Raw genomic sequence first — 20,613 nt, 5'->3', positions numbered from 1 at the left:
CCCTAACAAATCTATACTGCATTTGAGGCTGAGTTAGCCCTTCCTTTAACTTTAATCTATTATATATGTATTAAACAAAATCTGTGTCTAGCAGTTGGCTGCACCCACAGGTCACATCTGTCTACTAGAAGGGCAGCAGAAGTGAAATACAAAACTAGCGTCTATTTGCTGTAGAATCTTAGAACACATTCTGAGCTCAAACATAATTAGGTATCTCGAACACAATGCTTTTCTCCTTGTCAATCAGCATTTATTCCACAAACATAGGTCATGTGAAACCCAGTTCATACTTTTCTCATATGAAAAACTGAAAGACATGGATCAAGGCAGTCAAATAGATGCAGTGTTCCTCGATTTCTGAAAAGCAATTGCCTCAGTACCATATTTACCTTTATTACCTATAGTATGACCATATAGAGTATAAATGCAAATTTGTGACCAGATTGAGGATTTGTCGCTAAGGAGGATGCAGCAAATTATCTTGGATGGAGAGTTATTGACAGCTGTAAAAGTAATTTCAGATGTGCCTCAGAGTAGAGAGTTGGAACCCTTCTGTTTACATACATCAATGACGCTCTGGACAATATTAATAGTAGCCTCAGACTTTTCACAGGCAATGCACTTATATATAATGAAGTACTATCTGAAGGAAACTGTGTAGGCATTGAGTCAGTTGCTCATAAGATGTAAAAGTTGGGCAATGTAAAACTGTCCATGTTACATAACGAAAAAACTTAGTAACCTGTGACTATAATATTCATAATATATGGTTGTGATTGGTCAACTCATACAAGTACCTGTATATAACAAAATGTAGGGATACCAAAGATCACATAGTCTCAGTTGTAGGTAAAGCAGCTGTCAGTCTGCCTTTCATTGATAGAATGTTAGGGAAATGCAATCAATCTACAATGGAGACTCCAAACAAAACAATAGTGTGACCCATCTTAGAACATTGATCAAGTGTGTGGGTCTGATACAAAACAGGTCTAACAGTGGATATTGAATAGATACGAAGAAGGTCAGGACAAATGGTAACAGGTTTGTTCAGCCTGTGGGAGAGGGTCACAGAGATGCTGAAAGAACTGAAGTGGCAGACACTTGAAGATAGATTCAAACTGTTATGTGAAAAGTTTTTAGAACCAATTTTAAGTGATGTATCTTGGAATATATTACGATCCCCTATGTATCATTCACATAGGGATCATCAAGTCAAGATTAGACTAATTATAGCTTGAAGAGAGGTATTTAAGGAACCATTCTTTCTCGATCTGTACATGAATGGAATGGGAGGAAGCCGAAATAACTGGTCTAGATGTTTGATACAAAGGAGTTTACTCTCTCTCACTCACTTCACAATGATTAGAGTACTGCACATTTTGACAAAAATCAATCAGACTTTGTGGTTGACACACAAGGTGGGACATAAGGTTTTGTGCTTGGACCTTTGCCTTTCACAGTATGATTTTCCCAATATGATGCCATGTAAGTGAATATTATTTGCAGTCGACACCACCTTTGTTACAGGCGGTAGGGCCTCAGATACGCTAAAGCAGGAAAGTGCAGAACAACTCAGAATATCTAGCATATGATTCAGAATAAATGAATTACAAATTAACCACTCTAAACTATGAATACTCGTTTCAGATGTAACAATGACAACTGCTGTGCCTTGGTTAAACTTCTTGGCGTTGCCTTGACCCAAAATTAAATTGAGAAATTACATATGCACAAAGTTAGGATAAGTCAGCTACCTGCTAAGTAAACTTTGGACTTGTGTAGCTGACAAGCTATTGCTGAACTCTTGTTATGCATTTTTTTTACTTTTTTTCACACCCAACTCATGTATGTACTGCTGCTAAGGGGCAGTTACTCTGGCACTGCTGAGCTAAGACACCACATACCATGTAGGGAGGGCTTAGTTCAAAATGCTGACAACTGCATCCCTGTTTATTCCCACATTCTTGGTGTACATCAATGAAAACCAATATAGGCACGAACTGCAAGATTCCATACATAAGTATGACACATGACAAAGACAAATGATTGACATTCCAGTTACTATGCTTAGAAAAACCAGAATAATTACATACACATAGATATAAAATTATTTAATATGTTACCAACTACAGCATGCAGTGTGTCACTGAATGTCTTCAAGAAACATTACAAAAGGGTGAATTGAACAAAGAGTCTTGTATACAATAGAAGAATTTCAAATATGTTATAAAAAGTATCTATTCCATTGAAATGGCCTCATGATCTGATGTTATATTATTTGACCTTTTCTTAAAATGTTTACTATATCATACTGTTATCTTTTATTTTCATAATGCATTTATACTGAATGATTAACGTGTGTCAAGCGTATCTCATCTACGTTTGTTGAAATGTTTTGTCGACATTTGTATTGCGTCACACATACTGTCTCTCCTTTTTTCATTCTGGATGGCCCATCTAAATCTAATGATTATTACATGTGTCTAGTATGAACATACATTCCTTTAAAATGTTAGAAATCTATAACTTATCATGATGCTACGCAATCTCCATGGGGACTGATGACCTCAGATGTTAAGTCCCATAGTGCTTAGAGCTGCAATGTGTGTAAAAGGACATCAACCCAAGAGGGGTGCTTAAAGATGGATCAATAAATCAGTCAATTAATCGATATATATGTTGATGATTATATAACTAATGGAATGGTCTGCTGTGTCTTATGTGTTTATATTTCTTTTAAAAAAGTCTAAATGTGCTTGTAGTTGCATTTGTTTACAACAGTACCGCTACATGAAAACTTCTAGGTTTGGTGTAATGACGATATTTATTTATTTAAAATTATATAGTTCGTAGGCTACATAAAGATATGAGTGTAACTGAGTTGTACAAGTAGGCATAATTTGCAAAATATAATCTAAGATGGAAAAGTAGAAAATAATCAGACAGTCAAACAGTTCAAAAACTTTGCTTATCTGTATTGTTTATAAAAATATATTATCGAACATCTCTCGTTTTCGACTATTTCTTCAACTCTTAAATTAAATGTTGTAACTCGTCCCATAGCGAAGAAGCTTTGGGTCGGATACTTCAAGAATCATAAAGAAAGAAATTAAACTAATATTACCAATGGTGACTCACTTACAAGGAAAATTTGTCTACAATACTGCACTATCCATTTCGATTTTGTCAGACTGTGAGATCCCTTTACGCTCAGTGCCTATCTTCAGTGTATTGTTTTAGAACCTGTATCTTTTGCAGACTTCTCCTTATATATTCTGAGACATTTATTGAAATCTTGATAATGAGCAACTAAAATCTAATACAGCTGCTTGGATTTCGCAGAGTTCTTCTGTCACGAATCGACTCAACGCTTTTCATCTGCGCCTTACGTGGCGTCTATCCAAACTGGCTATAACTACAATATTAACTACATGGTGTAGTCTTTGACTATATGTATTGGGATGAGTCTCTGAAAAGATGTTTGTAAACAATCTGTTAAATTTTTTTGTTCTTCGTTAAATTCTAGTTGTACAGTATGGAATGGACTGTTCACCCATATTTACCCTTTTATATTGCCGCGTTTCTGCAGTCAGGTTGGTTTAATGCAGTTCAAACTTTACATATTTAGTTCTACGGTTTTGCAACGTCTTTGACTAGTTTCCAAGTAAATCGGTATCGATGACAGTTTATTTTAGAGGATTGAACGGCGAGTAGTTAAGAGCACACTGTCGGTCAGTACTTGAGAGATCGGACTCTCCTGTTTATTTCTGTTTTGTCTTGAATATGGACTTCGTTTACCGTCCTGTGATTCTGTGTATAACTTAAGTGCTTCCACGGACAATCACAAGCGATTTGGAAGGGAGAGTGTAGCAACAAAAACTTTATCCACTTTAATTCATGAAATAAGACTCTAAAATTTTATTAGCTAAGTTTTACGTGTATGTAACTATTTTTGGACAGTTACGATATTAGTGACGCCGACTCTTACGTGATATATCTATTATTGCTTGGGAACATGAACAATTAAATCAGTACGTGACAACAGTCAACACCCCACATCAAAAGTTTGGTCTAAAAGTTTGCTATGTTTTGAAAATCACGTTGACAGTGAATAATTTTGCGTTAGTTGGTTCATCCATGGTCCTTGCATTGAGTCTGTGTAGAACAATAGCGTCAGTAAACTACCGTATACAAAAAAGTGCCTTTTTGACAGCGTATGTACGGGCGTGTGCCTACAATTCATATACAACGCCCAGGTGCAACACACGCAAAAAGAAAAAGCGACGTATCATCTGCAGAGGTAAGATACGCTTTTCGTACTGTGCATTGTTGATTTGTTTGGTGTACGGTACAGATTTTGTTATTCTTGGTGTGTGAGAGAGCCTTCGCCTCGTGAATAGCCTGCTTAAATTATTGTTTAATTTTATCATTATATAGTCCCCAAAACTTAATATGATCGATAGTTACAGATTCCATATGTTTCAGGCAAGTTCAGGTTGGCCCAACAAAGTCATTTCACAAGCAGTTCATTGTTTTTTTCTGTTTCACCCGAGTGTCGACTTAAGATTTACAGCTTACCATTACTTAAAGGATTTCTGAATTTCTACGGCCTTTGAATTTCATGACATCATAAAATGCTAGCTGTAGTTATTGGATGGATTTATCTTCTATATTTACTAAAATGCACGCCAGAACACTTATTTTTGTGTGTTGTATGGCACATGAGTCAACTTACCTTCCATGAGGAATGTTGAATGCACTCAGTTGGGCACAGCAATCAGTCGCCCTTTTCTCTCAGGCTTTATTAAAGAAGATCTAGATTTCGGCTAGTGCCTAACCATTGTCAGTGCACTATTTCATAGTTTCAATACATGCCCCAGGCCTGTTGTTTGGGCTTCTATCACATTCCATTCAAGACTGATGTATAATACATAGCACTAGCCGAAAACTAGATTTGCTTTAATAAAGTCTGAAAGGAAAGCACGACAGATTGCTGTGCTCCGTCATTTTGAAATATTTGTGTGTTAGTTGCTTAGACCTACTTTCAACTCACTCCAGTGTAGTCTTTCTGGGTAATCCGTATAAACGTAGTTTTTCAGCAGGTTTTGTTGTGAATAAAAAAAAGCACACATATTGAAAAATAGTAATACAGTTTTTCGTTTGCATGGTGAGGCTGTGTATTTATCACATCTCAAACGCATATGCAGGTTACCATGCAAAAGATTGCTGTGGGCAAGGCAATATCGTGTGAACGGAAGATAGAACTTGGTGTGCCACAGTGACCAGTCGTGGCCCCCACTCCTGTTGCTAGCTTTTGTACATGATTTAAGCTCTTGTGGACAGTTCTTGCAATTTGAAGATGAAGCAACATTGTACTCGGACTGCATCAATGCTTGAAATGTTGAAGGAGAAGTAGAACTTATGTTTGATGTGATGTAAAAATGATTTGTTATTAACAAAATGAAAATCAGTGAAAAAAAATTGGTTTGTAGCCTCAATGACAAAGGATACCTGTTTCAGTGCTGAGGCTGTGATATTCTGGTTTTCGTTGCTATTTCACATGGCATGAACACACTGCACATGTGTGTAAGAAATTTTTACCAGTCACATCCCAAGTGAGAAAACTGAAACATTTGATAAATTGTCAGTTCTGTTAATGGTAGCCCTGTATTATTCACTGTCATATCTGCTATGGTCTGTTGCTATAGTGTCAACCAGCAGTCTCCAAGAATGCATTGTTACACTAAAAAAAAGTGATGAAACAGGAAACTGGGCAACAGCAAACACATCTTCGCTCATACAAGAGTGATAATTTTCAATCAATATGTCTTCAGATGTCTTATCATGTGAAGAGAAATCGTGACAGTTTTTCAGCAATGCGTAGGCTGCTATGAAAACCTGCAGTCATCTACAAACTGCAATGCAGTCCTTGCAATTGGTGAAATTATGAGAAAAATTGTCGCACAACCTACACCAAAAACCTCTATTCTATTTGAATGAATTCTTTGACACTGAAACAGCAAATTTGAATGTCTAAACAGTACAGTTCTTTATGATATCAGTTACTGTTTAGTGGACCCATAGTTGTAAAGTAATTACTTAATGATATGTAAGGTATTGTACTATACTTTTGTTGTTGTGTACTGATGCTAGTGTAGTCTCAGCTTTGTAATTAATGCATTCTGTTCGGTCACGACTGGCGAGGATGTAGTTATGGTAACCAATTTTTATGTATCTTAAAGAAGACATGTATTGTATATAAACTATGATGAAAGTGTGCATCCCCTTTGTAACTTTTGGCAGTGCCACCCCCTTATCTTGCACACACTCAGAGAGAGAGCTTTTTACGTACTGTTCAGTGTTCCCTTCTCTAGTTTTTAGCTCGCAGTCCTTGAAATTTGGCCGTATTTTCTTACTAAGCTTCAAAGCTATGTAATGCAGGGTATTTTCAAACAGTCTCAGTCTGTAGAAAGGCAACATATTGTATGTTCTGTGCCTTGGTCCATAAGCATGTGTAAAAGAATTTCCTGCAAAAAGTTGGTATTTTAGCTCAAAGAGAAGTATTTCCTCCTAAAACATAAAATGAGTTCTTGTTATGCTAAGGCTTTTGAATAATGTTTTGCATCATTGCCTGTTGTTTGTTCCCACCATAGCTTTGATAATTTTTCCTGTAGCTTGTGCCTTCTGTGGTGGTTTGCTTTTATAACCATCTGAAACATTACCCCATATCTAATGACTGGTGTAGAATATGCATGGTAAACAATTAACAGCTGTCAATTGCATAATGTAGAATTCTCATTCCACAAACAAAGCTGTTTGCTCCTCTAAGCAAGCCACATGAATACAATGATATTTCTGGAGACTGAATATCTCCTCCATAGGAATTGACAAGGGTTCCAAAAACAATGATTGTAGGAAACCCTGCTAGCTCTGTTTATCCATGAGACCCTGAAAGTGCTATATACAGGCATCCAGATAGATGCTGAGTTTCTGGACTTCTGGAAGGCATTTGATACAGTTCTACACTGCCACTCAATGAACATAATGAGTGTGCTGATTATCAGATCACACGTGTAATTGGAGTAAAGAGTTTCTAACAGACAGAATGCATCATGTCGTTCTTAACAGTGAGAAGTCTCTAGACGTAAGAGTTAACTTAGGACATGCCCCTGGGGAGTATTATTGGACCATTACTTTTCACAATAGGCCTATATGTGAATGATGCAGTGGATGTTGTCAGAAGTTCCATGAGGCTTTTTGTGACTAATGCTTTTGCAACCCTAGAAAAGTGCCGCAGAATGGCGGAAGACCTGCAGAGAATCGGTGCGGGGAGTGGCAGTTGACCCCCAACGTAAACAAATGAAACATATTGTGAATACACAGACGTCACAAATATAGCGGAAATGACAATAAACCATGATTCCAATATGGCGCATATCAAGTCGGTATGTACACATTATTACAGCAATAAATTGAAAAACAAACACACAGACACTTCCCACAAAAAGTCTAATGACTCTAATGGGACAAGTGCGGGAAATGGGGTGTTTTTGGGTGGGGGCAAACTAAATATAAACAACTTGAGACACCCGCCCCCAAACAAACCACACAAAAAAAAAAAGACGAAAAAAAAAACGACATCACAAAACTCCCCATGTACCACTAAACACAATATCATCTAGAATCGGGCACTTCCCTTGACCTATATAGCTCAACAGCAGCTCCCGATCCCATAAATTAGGATCAAACACTTCCCTTGGGCTATATAGCTCAAATACATCTCCCGATACCAATATCAACATACACAGCCACACATTGGGATCGAACACTTCCCTTGACCTGCGCTCGCTCTGTTAATTTTATCCGTCATATCCATTCCTGAACAAAAACAACAACCAATTAATTTTACTAAAATTACCACATGATGTACAGCAAACAACACTAAATTAACCTTCACACAAAATCGTTAACTCACTGAAACGAATTCCACTACAAATACAGCCGACACTAACAATTCTGGATAATGAGCAAAAGCAAACTGAGCCCATACACTACACAAACGGAAACCCTGAACATACCACCAGAGAGAGCACAACAAACCACAACACGACGACATCTACAAACACGCCACACTCAAACCAAACTCCGCGCCATCATGATGTCACACACGACACCACCCTTACGTCACGGGTCAAAGCCGACGCGTGGGATCGGACGCTTCTGTCGACCCAAAATTAATCATGGTAAGGCAGATGCCTGATTGATTTTCATTTTAAGAGTCCTCAGAAAATGTAGTCTGCCAACAAAGGAAGTAGCTTACAAAACATGAATATTGCTCATCAGTCTGGAATCCATGTCAAATAAGAGTGACAGAGGAAATAGACAAGACCCAAAGAAGTGCAACACTTGTCTTTATAGATTCATTTGGTAAAATATCCTGAGGATGCTCAGCCAGCTCAGTGGCAGATACTGCGAAAAAGGCATTCTGCATTACGGAAAGGTTTACTGTTAAAACTCATAGACAGGATGTTCCTAGAAGAGTCGGCCAATATTTTGCTTCCTCCTATGTATACATCGCGAAAAGACCATGAAGATAAAATTGAGAGATTTGAGCTTATACAGAGGCTCACCACAATTGTTCTTCCCATGAATCATTCACGACTGATATAGGAAAATGGGGAAGTGACACTGATACTCTTAAGATGGCCTGTGGAGAATAGGTGTAGATGCAGAAATCAGAATATGTTAGGATTCTGCAACAATAGCTAGAAGAGGGCCATTTTATTATTATCGAACAGTGAAAATCATTGTGCATAGGGCTGATTTTCTGTTATCAGTGGTAGTGTAGCTTGAGGTAATTTAAGAGGAAGCCTCATCACTCCTACAGAAATCTGAATTTTATCAAATTGCTCTTCTGTGACAACAGTCTTTCTCATGCAGTTGTATATGTTGTGAATGGGATTAGTACCCTAATATGTTTCTAGCAGTATTGGTGTAGAAAATGTAGCAAGAAATTGACATAAAATTTCATCAACTTCCAATTTTAATTTTCGATTGTATTACAGTCACAGCTAACTAAGTAAGATTTGAATTTCATAGATATTAGTGGCGCGGAGGAGGAAATTTCTGGAAAAAATAAACTGGAGATTTTTTTCATATGCTTAGAGGTAATTTTCAGGTGGCGTATAGTGAGTGGTCGCACAAGATAAAGAGTGATTCATTTTTATTTTTTTTTTAAAAAAAAGTGTTAATTATTGTAAAAAAAAATGATTTAACGCGCATCAAGAAAGGTAGCCTATACCCTAACCATTGGTCCATTTACTAAGAGCAACTGCAGATGTGAAAGAAAATCTCAGTTTTACTTAAAAGTGAACATGAACAGTTGCAATCACAAGAAACTTCTTTTTTTAATGACCATCTTCAGACCTGCCACAATGATGATGGATGGTGGCGGCAAACGAGCAGGCACTATGACTCCACAACAGTGAGCAGTTAGCATTTGTGGCGTCAGCGCACCTGCTTTTACTGACACCTACCGTCATGGTGGTATGTCTGAAGATGGCCTAAAACAGACCAAAACTAATAACCCCCCCCCCCCAAAAAAAGGGTTCCTTGCGGTTGTGGTCGTTCATGTCCTTTATGTATATATATTTCCCAAGAGAAAAGGTGTCAAAAATTACTGAAAATCTCATTGTAATTATGCCAAGAAATACGGACTAAAAAAGGATTTATTATTTTCACATCTCAAAGGACTAGGAAGTAGCACAACTGGAAAGAAGCCATTTATTCCAGAAGATGAAGAAGCGGAACTAGCAGACTCACTGAAATGTGTGCCAAAGAGGGATTTGGACTAATAAAAGGACATGAAAGGTGCTATAAAAATGTGTGTGGCTGAGCACAACATTCATACTTATTTTACCAATAACAGGCCAGGAAAGTCTGCTTCCAAAAGTTAAAACACTGTGATTTTGACAATGAAGAAAGCAGAGCCCTTACTCTTCGCTAGAAGAGATGTTGCAAATCATGATTTATATATTATATGATTAGGTGAAGGACTTAATGGAGTGACTGGGTATAAAAGATGATCTGAAATGTATTAACTGTCTTGATAAGACTAGTTTCTGCCCAAATAATGCACATTGTTTCATAATTATGTAATAAATACTACAGCAGATTGTTTTGGCAAATAACATTCAGTCCTGCAATTATCGCATTTAGTGCTCGTAAGAGTCCTTCAAATAATCGAGGACTGAGCGAGGCGGCGCAGTGGTTGGCACACTGGACTCACATTCGGGAGGACAGCAGTTTAAACCCGTGTCCGGTCATCCTGTTTTAGATTTTTCATGATTTCTGTAAATCATTTCGGGCAAATTCTGGGATGATACCTTTATGAGGGCACTGCAGACTTCATTCCCCATCCTTCCCCAATCTGATGAGACTGATGACCTCACTGTTTGGTCCCCTCGCCCCAAATCAATCATCCAGCCAACCATTAATCCAGGAAGCGGCTATCAGAAAATTTCTCCTAGAATGTCTATTCCATAAGGGTGATTTGGAACCTTTTTTTTGAAATTTAATGTGAGATAATATGGAATTTTCTCCAGGTAGGAGTTAGTCTGTGAGAATATCACTAAAAAAATGCATACTTAGGAGAAAAAAAATCAATGAGCATTAGAATTATATCAAAAGTTACATTTTTCTCTGAAAATTACCCCCAGGTTACCCTATCTCAGAGCAGTTATGGGTATCAGTTACATATTGCATATAATATCTGAAGTGATCTACCATATATTGGGGCTTGTTGGCTTTAAGAGATGGAACTGATATGGAATAACAACAATTTGAGAAAGGCACATGGAAAAACAATTGCAAGATATTGTTAGCTATTGGACGCACACACACTCGGCCATTGTCATGTGTGTGTGTGTGTGTGTGTGGGATAGAAGATTTGTGGGGCTGCATTGGCAGCAAGTAGGGGGATAGGCAGTGGAGAACAAAATTAAGGCCGGGAGCGATGTCAACCAAACTGGTGTTGAGTGGCATGCTCAGCAGCTGGGTGGTCCAGCTCTCTCTTGGTCACAGTTTCGTGGTTGCCATTCTTGCAGATGTATATGAGGGCTGTTCAATAAAGAATGATCTTTTTTTATGGTCATAATTTCTTGTGCTAAAATTTAATCGTATGATATTCTGTTAGGTTAATGTGCAACAAACACGCCATAATAGTTTCATTGTTGGCACTCCTGGTTCCTACCTGTGAGTGGCAGGCATGGTGAGACATGTTGATTATCGCCTACCACTGCAAAGCAGGTAACACACGAGGAACAATATGCGGCTTTGATTTCTGCTTTCTTCTCGACAGATCTTCAGCTTACGCCTATACAATGTTACAGGAGACCTATGGAGTGTCTGTTCTTCCCTACAGCTCAGCTCAAATGTGGTTAATATGTTTAAAGAGGGGAGACAATTAATTTCAAAGCTCCAGGTACTGTTCTTACAGAAGAAAACACCAACACTGTTGCTGTCATTGTCAGAAAGGATCGACAAATTATGCTAAGATCATTTTCTGAAATACTGAACATTTCATTGGGTGTCACCCACACATTGTTGACAGAAAAATTACACTACACTTGTTTGTGCACAATGGATTCCAAGACTGTTGATTCCCGAAAGGACATTCACGTTCAGATCTTCACACAGTTAAAGTTGATGTTAGAGGAAGATCCGAAGTTTCTTTCAAATGTAATCACTGCTGATGAAACTTGGCTGCATCATTTTGATCCTGAGAGCAAACAGTGTGGAAATCTCCTTCATATCCAATCCCACAAAAAAGCAAGTGGTTGCTTCTGCTGGGAAAGTTATGATTTATCAGCATGTTGTACCTGCAGACATATCAGTAACTGGACAATACTACAGGAATGTCCCGCACGTCCATATCAGGTGCAAAAGACCACATTTCCGTGAAGCAGGCTGGATGCTGCACCAAGATAATGCATGGCCGCATATTGCCAATGTTGTTGCTGAATATCTTGCAAAAATCAACGTAAAGTGCATCCCTCACCTTCCCTATAGTCCTGATTTAGCTCCATGTGACTTTTCTCTATTCCCTAACATGAAGAAACGCCTTCATGGCAGGCATCAATCCTTAGGAGCTGTGGTGAATGCTGCAGAGGCAATTTTGGAGGACCTCTCAAAAAATGGTTTCCAGCATGTATTTGAAGACTGGCAGAAATTCTGGGATAAGTGCTTTGCATTGATGGGAAACTACTTCGAGAAGGACTGTCAACATTATGAGGATGAGTAAAGGTATGTTGTCAAAAAAAAAAAAAAAAAAAATTATGATCATTCTTTATTGAACAGTCCTCGAGCCCTTGTAGCTTTCTAGTGGTCATTCTGAGCGGAATGCGGTGCAGTGGTTGCAGCTAAGTTGGTAGACCACATGGCTGCATTCACAGATGCCATGCCTTTGATGGAGTGGGAGAGACCTTGGACAGGGCTGAATCTGTTGCATTGATATGATCCATGAGGCAATGTGATCTACCCATCTAATCTTCAGCATTCTTCTGTAGCACCACGTTTCGAAAGCTTCTATTCTCTTCTTGTCCAAACTATTTATCGTCCATGTTTCACTTCCATACATGTCTACACTCCATACAAATACTTTCAGAAATGACTTCCTGACAAATCTATACTCGATGTTAACAAATTTCTCTTCTTCAGAAACGCTTTCCTTGCCATTGCCAGTCTACATTTTATATCCTCTCTACATTGATCATCATCAGTTATTTTGCTCCCCAAATAGCAAAACTCCTTTACTACTTTAAGTGTCTCATTTCCTAATCTAATTCCCTCAGCATCACCCGACTTCATTCGACTACATTCCATGATCCTTGTTTTGCTTTTGTTGATGTTCATCTTATATCCTCGTTTCAAGACACTGTCCATTCCATTCAACTGCTGTTCCAAGACCTTTGCTGTCTCTGACAGAATTTTTAACATAGGGATTTTAAATATTTCTCAATGCCACTGACAATATATTATTCATATCTGGAGTGGTGTGAGAAGTAAGCTGGGGCATTCATATGTTTCTTTGTTTGTAAAGGAACATTTGAATGTGGGAGTTCAGCATTTGTGCCTTTGCAACACCCAACTTCAGTTCCTGCATCATCCATCATTGTCTGAACAATAACTTTGCTGCTACTGATTGCCATTACATATGACCAAAATATCTTGTTTTTGTGTGAAACCTGTTGATAAGATTCTGCTTTGGTAGTCATTGCCCTCTTGGTAGCCAAGAGTGTTTCACTCCGCATCTCATTACCATGGCCCAATACTTGTTTTATACCTATTATGCAGAAGTAGCTGTGTCTTCAGGAGTTTCTTTAGAGTGACTTGTTTGCTGTGGAGGGTCTTTCCGATCATGAACTGGTCTTCAAGTACATGCTTATCTAGTGCATGGTCAATTATTCTTTCAAACATGAGCCACAGCTCTTCTGCACATCCAGAAGTAAATGTCTTGAGCTTGTATTTAAGACCCTACGTGCTTCTTTATATAGTTTGCTGAACATGTAAATCTCTCTTCTTTGTTTAGTTGCTCTTTGCACTTTGGTAGTCACTGTTTGTGCAACTGCCTCATGCTCCCTGATACTAGTTTCTATGTGGGTATACTCAGAAAAGGTCAGGTCTGTTTGTTGACACGAGATGTAATATATTCTCATAATGAGCGGGCGTACAAATTGTCTGTTGTAGATGGCTTCCAGAGAGAATTAGGTAATAACTTCCTCCTTTTTTTGTTTTTTGTTTCCTATTTTGCAGTACTCAATATCCTACATTGTTACTTCCTTTCTTCGGTCTATTTGGTTCCCGATTTCTTATTTATTTTATTTTGAAAGCCTTCTAAATTTGGTATTTTATTCTTAAAAAAGTTTCTTTCTGTTACATCCACATATTATTCATAGTTTTCCTTTTTTATAAGCAGACTTTACTTGAGTGTCATGGAACACATCTTTAAATATTTTAAAATTTCCAATAAAAGATTCACAAATGTAAAAAAAATCAGTTGTAACATTCCAAAATGATGATAGCATGAAAATAACAATAAAAATAATACATTTAGTAAACAAACAGCAAAAAATTTAATTCATTTTACTGAGTGTAATAATCACAAACAAGTGGGGAAGATAGTTAGTTAGTACCATGCTATTGTGCTGTTATTTCTGCCTAAATGACTAATTAATTCTCTTCATGTATAGGAGTTGTCAGCCATGGTGTACCAGTAGGAATCACCACCTCGATTAATTCAGAATACCCTATTTGAAGTTGTTGGATCAGGAAAACACCTCTAAATCTTCTTACATATACAATTTCTACTCACTTTGTTATTCGTTTTTGGAAATCACAGTTCGTGCTATGGTAACAGGATTACAGAAACATTCTCATAATTCACGCAATGTAGACTCTTAATTTACAAAAACTAGAAATAGTGATAGTTCAGTCATATTCGTGTGTGACATTAATATATTCTGCTATCATTCCTGCCTATAGGTGTGATGTATTACTTTCTGTGTACTAGGAAGTCCTCATTCCAATCACATAACATATGTGATATGTAGTTGGCAAGAAGTGATTTCATTGCTTATATTGCAGAATTGTATTAAAGTGTTTCTGTAGCAACTTTTAGAATGCACTAGGAATCACTGGGTTTCCAAAAGATACACCATAAAGTGTCCCATAAGAATCTGTTGCTTGATTCAAAGCTTTCTCGGTTGTGTTGCATTCATACCTTCAATTTTACTCAATAGAGTATGTTGTTTATTTATGTATGCCACAACTAGTTTCCTTTAAAACATATTTTTTATTGCAACCTATAATTATTTGTGTAGTGAATAATGAGAAAAATATTTTTCTGCAGTCATGTAACAATGATTGTGAATGAGGAGGACTGACATTCTCACACATGACATATAATGAAAGAAATGGACCTTTATCTCTCATTCTTACTTGATTAAGCCCTTCACTTTGCAGCTTAGTGTTTTATGTCAAGTTTTGTTTTTTATTTATTTGCATAAGTTCCACACATTTTGAAGTAGATACACTACTATTTTATTTTTTAATATTTTGCCATTTCTGGGTTACAGGTGCAGGATGCAACAATAAAATATCCCGAAATTGGGAGTTTACACCCAACGGATCAAATATGTATTACTCAGGTGATTACTCTTTTTTTAAAAAAACTTTTTTTCATGTGAAATATCTTATTTCAGCTAGATGGGGAAATGCATTAGTTCATTAACATCATTTGGAAGTAGTCTTACATTGTGGACAACAAAGTAGTTTTTGACAGATGCTTCAAAAAGTAACACACACACACACACTGGAACTTTGAAATAAAAACAACACATCTTATAATACAGACACTTAAATGTAGTGATTTGTGATAATGACTGAAAGTTAAACTTGGTAGGGGTTAGTGAAGTGCATTGGAAAATGGTTAGTGAAGTGGATTGGAAAATGAACAGTTACATAAATAAAAATAAGTAGCTGGACTCAGCCACACATTGCAGTGACTCGTTCTGGTTAAATGGGAATGAAAGAGAAGAACATGTTTAATTTCTCACAGTGCTGACTTGTTTGCTAGCATATTAGCAGCAGACATTGGGGTGATTTTCGGAAACTGGGCAATGCTTCACAGTTGCTCAATATTTATGGGTCTGGGTATATCTCATAACTCCTTCTTTCCCACCCACCCCCCCTCTTTGTGCATCTCCTCTCCTCCCTCTCCCTTTTTTCATCTCGTCCTCTCCTCTCTTTGTCCATCTCCTTTTCCTGTTCCTTCTCTCTGTGCGTAATCTCCCCCCCCCCCCCCCCCCCCCTGTCCCATTTCCTGCCGCCCTTCTCTAGCATCTTATCACTGTTTCTGAGCTTGAGCCTTGTTTGTTGTTATTGAAACAAAACCTTGATTGTGAACTGGAGCTGATTAAAGTGATTGGGTAAATCTGTTGAGACCATTGGTGGTACACAGGGCATGAGAGAGCCCTCTCCAGTTGCTGGATCTATGAGGATAGGAACTTCAGTTACAGTATTTCTTATAATTTAAACTGCTAATGGAACAACGTTTTGGGTGGTTCAGACTCAATATTATAATCATATGCCTGTAAGCCATAAATACAACATTGTCATTTAAAACAGTATGTAGTGTGTCCATCTGGATGCTTATTAGTTAATAAATTTGAAGTAAATCAGTCAGACTTTCAGAGATTTTTGGTAACATTTCCCTCTAAGTATTACATGCGCCGCTCCAGTAGGTATAAAATACACATATTCAAATGCAAAGTTGTGCCAAAATTTCAAAGCAATTAGTGAAGAACTTTCAGAGACTTGAGATTTTTGAGCAAATGAACATTTACATATTGATTTATGTTGTTCGTTATACACTGATGCACCAAAAAAACTGGTATAGGCATGTGTATTCAAATGCTGAGATACTTAAACAGGCAGAATACAGTGCTGCGGTCGGCAATGCTTATATAAGACAACAAGTGTCTGGCGCAGCTGTTAGCTTGGTTACTGCTGCTAAAATGACAGATTACCAAGATTTAAGTGAGTTTGAAGGTGGTGGTATCATCTGCACACAAGCAATAGGACACAGCATCTCTGAGGTAACAATGAAGTGGGGATTTTTCCGTACTACTGTTTCACGAGTGTACTATGAATATCAGGAAACTGGTAAAACATCAAATCCCCAACATCACTGCAGCCAGAAAAAGATCTTGCAAGAATGGGACCAATGATGACTGAAGAGAATTGTTCAATGTGACAGAAGTGCAACCCTTCTGCAGATTGCTGCAGATTTCAATGCTGGACCATCAACAAGTGTCAACATGCGAATGTTCATCGGAACATCATTGATACGGGCTTTCGGGGCCGAAGGCCTGCTCGTGTACCCTTCATGACTGTATGACACAAAGCTTTACACCTCACCTGGGCCCGTCAATGCCGACATTGGATTCTTGATGACTGGAAACATGTTGCCTAGTCAGACAAGTCTCATTTCCAATTGCATCGAGCAGATGGACATGTACTGGTGTAGAGACAACCTCATAAATCCGTGGACCCTGTATTTCATCAGGGACTGTCCAATCTGGTGGAGGCTCTGTAATGGAGTGGGGCATGTGCAGGTGGAGTGATATAGGACCCCTGATATGTCTAGATACGACTCTGACAGGTGACACATACATAAGCATACTGTCTGTTCACCTGCATCGATTCATGTCTATTGTGCATTCCAACGGACTAGGGCAATTCTAGCAGGACAATGTGGCCCCCACACATCCAGAATTGCTACAGAGTGGGTCCAGACCCTTCTGAGTTTAAACAATTCTGCTGGCCACCAAACTCCCTAAACATGAACGTTATTGAGCGCATCTGGGGTGCCTTGTAACATGCTATTCAGAAGAGATCTCTACCCCCTCTTACTCTTACAGGTTTATGGACAGCCCTGCAGATTCATGGTGTCAGTTCCATCAAGCACTTCTTCAGACAATACTTGAGTAAATGCCACGTTGTTTTGCAGCACTTCTGCGTGCTCGCTGGGGCCCTACTTGATATTATGTAGGTGTACCAATTTCTTTGGCTCTCCAGTGTATATAGAGAATAGGTTTGTAAGAACAACATAAGTAAATAGTATAAGAGGTATTGACTTATTTATAGATCAGAAACTACGTTACATATACCCAATAGAGCAGGGTTGGCCATGGCATGCCAAACTGTACACGAACATGATGTGTTGGCTTAAGCTTAGATCTGTTTGGTACTAATTGGAAGTACTTGATACAGCACGACATTTCATTTAGCATTGCGGTATGGCATTTTTCAATAGGCATAATTTCCTTCAGTTTGGTAGAATCGTGGTGTCAGCACCATTTACCATCTGCTATTTGTTGGTGGTATAAAGGAAGTTTACAGGTCCACTGGCTGTTTGCACAAAAGGAGGCAATTGGCAATCTAATCTCATGACTTGAAAATGAGTGAGAATGACAGGAGAAAAGTAGAATAATTTTCAATACCTGTTATGTGTCGTACAGTTACATAATCAACAGGTATCGCAAAATTGCTTTGGAATAATACTAAAAGATCAAGCACAAAGAATTTAAATGATTCAGTTGAATATGAAAATGCTAAAAATTATAATAATCAACAGATAGGACTCATTGTTCTGCGCATCAAGAAGCACTTGTTGCTGAATTTGGAGACACGGATCACATGATGAAATTTGTGGTGCAAATAGTCAATTTTCTGAAGTCACACACGTCATTCCATTTCAATTCAACAGGTTTCGATGGAATTGAATGCAGAGCATGGAGACTTTACAACTTGGTTAAGTCGAGGGGCACGTCTGGAAAGATTTTTCTACTTAGAACCTACTATTCTTGAATTTGTGAAGGAGAAACAGGAGTGCAGGAACGAAAATAAGAACATCTGGAATGCATTGCAGACCTCACATTTTAAGTGGACATTACTGCACGCTGCCCACAGTAAGACACTGCAGTGTGAGAAACAATATATTTATAATTTTATTAAAATGTTTTTAAAAAGAAAATCACCTTGCGGAAGGGACAAATTCTGATGAGAGGCGCCATACATTTCCATAAACTCACTGGTGTTAAAGAAAATGTGAGGTTTGAAGAAACTTGTTGGCTCAAAGAATAGTTTTCTAAACATTTAATGGGCACTGCCAGTCTTGCATTTGTTTTTTGAGATTGTTTGCTGTTCCAGTCGAAAACACCCATGTGCATGTGCAGATGGAGCTGATTCATCTCCAGTGCAACTCACATTTAAAAGATAAATTATTTTACCATAAAACTATCTGGGAGCTCTACATTGTTTTCTTTGGGAAGCGTGTCTTTATCTCCATCGTGAGGTTGCAGACCTGACAAATAATTTTGATCAACATACATGTGTGAAAGGCTTTTTGCAGTTATGAAACTAAATAAGCCCTCAATTGCATGGCAACCTTAGTGCGGAAATCTGAAATTTTCTGTCTCTGTCCTTGGATCGATAGTTTGTACCAGATAAAAATTATGTTTAAAGAATGCCGAAAACAAAACTGAAAATACATTTTGTTCGTGACCTAAGTTGTTGAGAATTATCAAATATAAAGTCAGGTTGTATGCAGTGCAACTGCATTGCCGTTTAAATGGGAGACGTTTACAGTTTCCCCCATTTTCTCTCTGTTCAAACTCGTGTAGCGTGCTGTAGCAGTGAAAGAAGAGTGCTACCAGGTGAGAGAGCTAAGACACTCATGCCAAAGCGTCGCTTGCATGCCAAATCCTTGGCTGTCCCTGCTTTAGAACTGTCAAACTGTGAGCATATTGGTATTACAACATCTCACATGCTCTTCTAAATAGTCACAGATATTTTCTGTGGGATTAAGATCAGGCGATTTAGTGGGAGTAGTCACGGGGGCAGTGTGTTCATCAAACAAGGAATGTGTGCATTGTGAAAGTGCTTGTTGTAATCTTGAAAGAAAGGTGTGTCCATAGCTTACACAGAATTTAGAAGAAACAAGGAGTTACTGGGTGTCAGTGCACTTGACACTTTATACCATTTTAACATAGGCAAAAATCGCAACTCGTGGAACCACACTACACACCTGCAGTTGGCTACTGTTAAATTTATTTGTTGCATGGTCCGCCGAAGACATGCAGCTGCGAGCAATGGCCTTTTGCTAGATAACAGACTTAAGATGTCCGTTAATTGCAGTTCCCTGTACTATGTCGGTTCAGAAACTTGTTGAGATCTTCATAATTCAGTGACAGCATTGACTAGGTGTAACACTTGTGACCATTTCCTGTCTTTTAGGATCCTATTATGACAACTGTGTTACACTCTTTGAATGGTACACCATGTGTTGAACAGTCCCCATTGATACCCTAACAAACAAGGCAGTTTCATTCATAATGTGGTCATGGGTGAACATAAGATATCCTCATTCTGAAACTGCCATGTCAACCCAAGCTAATGCATCAATTCCATGTAATCGACTGACACTTCACTAACATGGCAGTTAGTGGTAGGCGGTCACATGATTGCCTGGTGCTAGTTTTGCATCATCTGCAGCACTTCAAAGAAATCAGTGTGCCTTTTCAAGCGGGTAACTGTTTTGTATGGTGAGCTTACAACAGGTGCGGAAAACTGTGTGTTCTTCAAAGGAAATCTAGGCAAAAGGAATTCCACACAAAATAAAACTGTATTAAACTCTGTCAGCTTCATTCCTCATCTGATCAGATTTATTCCAAAGTGTGTAGTGGTGAAGGAAGGGTGCAGCCAGGTGAGCGAGCTATGACACTCACGGCTAAGCATCGCTTGCATCCCAAATCCTTAGCTGTCCCTGCCTTAGAGCTATCAAAATCTGGGCATGTGCAAGTAGTTGAGGTGTCCTGCTTAGGCACATTCAAGATAATTGCAAGAGAAGTCAATGATGCACTGGTGTGTAGCGAGTATGAGCATGACGTGGCAGCAGTCTAGTGATTAGCATTTGAGTTCCTTAACCGGTGGATGGCTGGATAAAGTGTTCCTGAAAATGCATACATATCATGATTTGTGAAATCAATATCT

The 20,613-nt window shown here is 38.3% G+C and overlaps 1 protein-coding gene across 3 annotated transcripts in view; it reads left to right on the top strand.

The window, feature by feature from the left end:
- Positions 1–3,296: 3,296 nt before the first annotated feature.
- LOC126284395 (protein angel homolog 2-like) overlaps positions 3,297–20,613 on the top strand; it is a 168,095-nt gene continuing 150,778 nt past the window's right edge. The window contains exons 1-2 of one of the 3 annotated variants that reach the window (XM_049983292.1): positions 3,297–4,300; positions 15,135–15,206. In XM_049983292.1, the coding sequence (XP_049839249.1) occupies positions 4,138–4,300; positions 15,135–15,206 (235 nt within the window). In that variant the 5' untranslated portion in view covers positions 3,297–4,137. The remainder of the gene's footprint in view (positions 4,301–15,134; positions 15,207–20,613) is intronic. The other 2 variants (XM_049983294.1, XM_049983293.1) reach the window with 2 other exon arrangements.

The sequence above is a fragment of the Schistocerca gregaria genome, chromosome 8 (genome assembly GCF_023897955.1).
Source record: "Schistocerca gregaria isolate iqSchGreg1 chromosome 8, iqSchGreg1.2, whole genome shotgun sequence".
Classification (NCBI taxonomy): domain Eukaryota; kingdom Metazoa; phylum Arthropoda; class Insecta; order Orthoptera; family Acrididae; genus Schistocerca; species Schistocerca gregaria.
The sequence above is the reverse complement of the archived record's forward strand: the minus strand, read 5'-3'. Positions and strand labels throughout refer to the sequence as shown.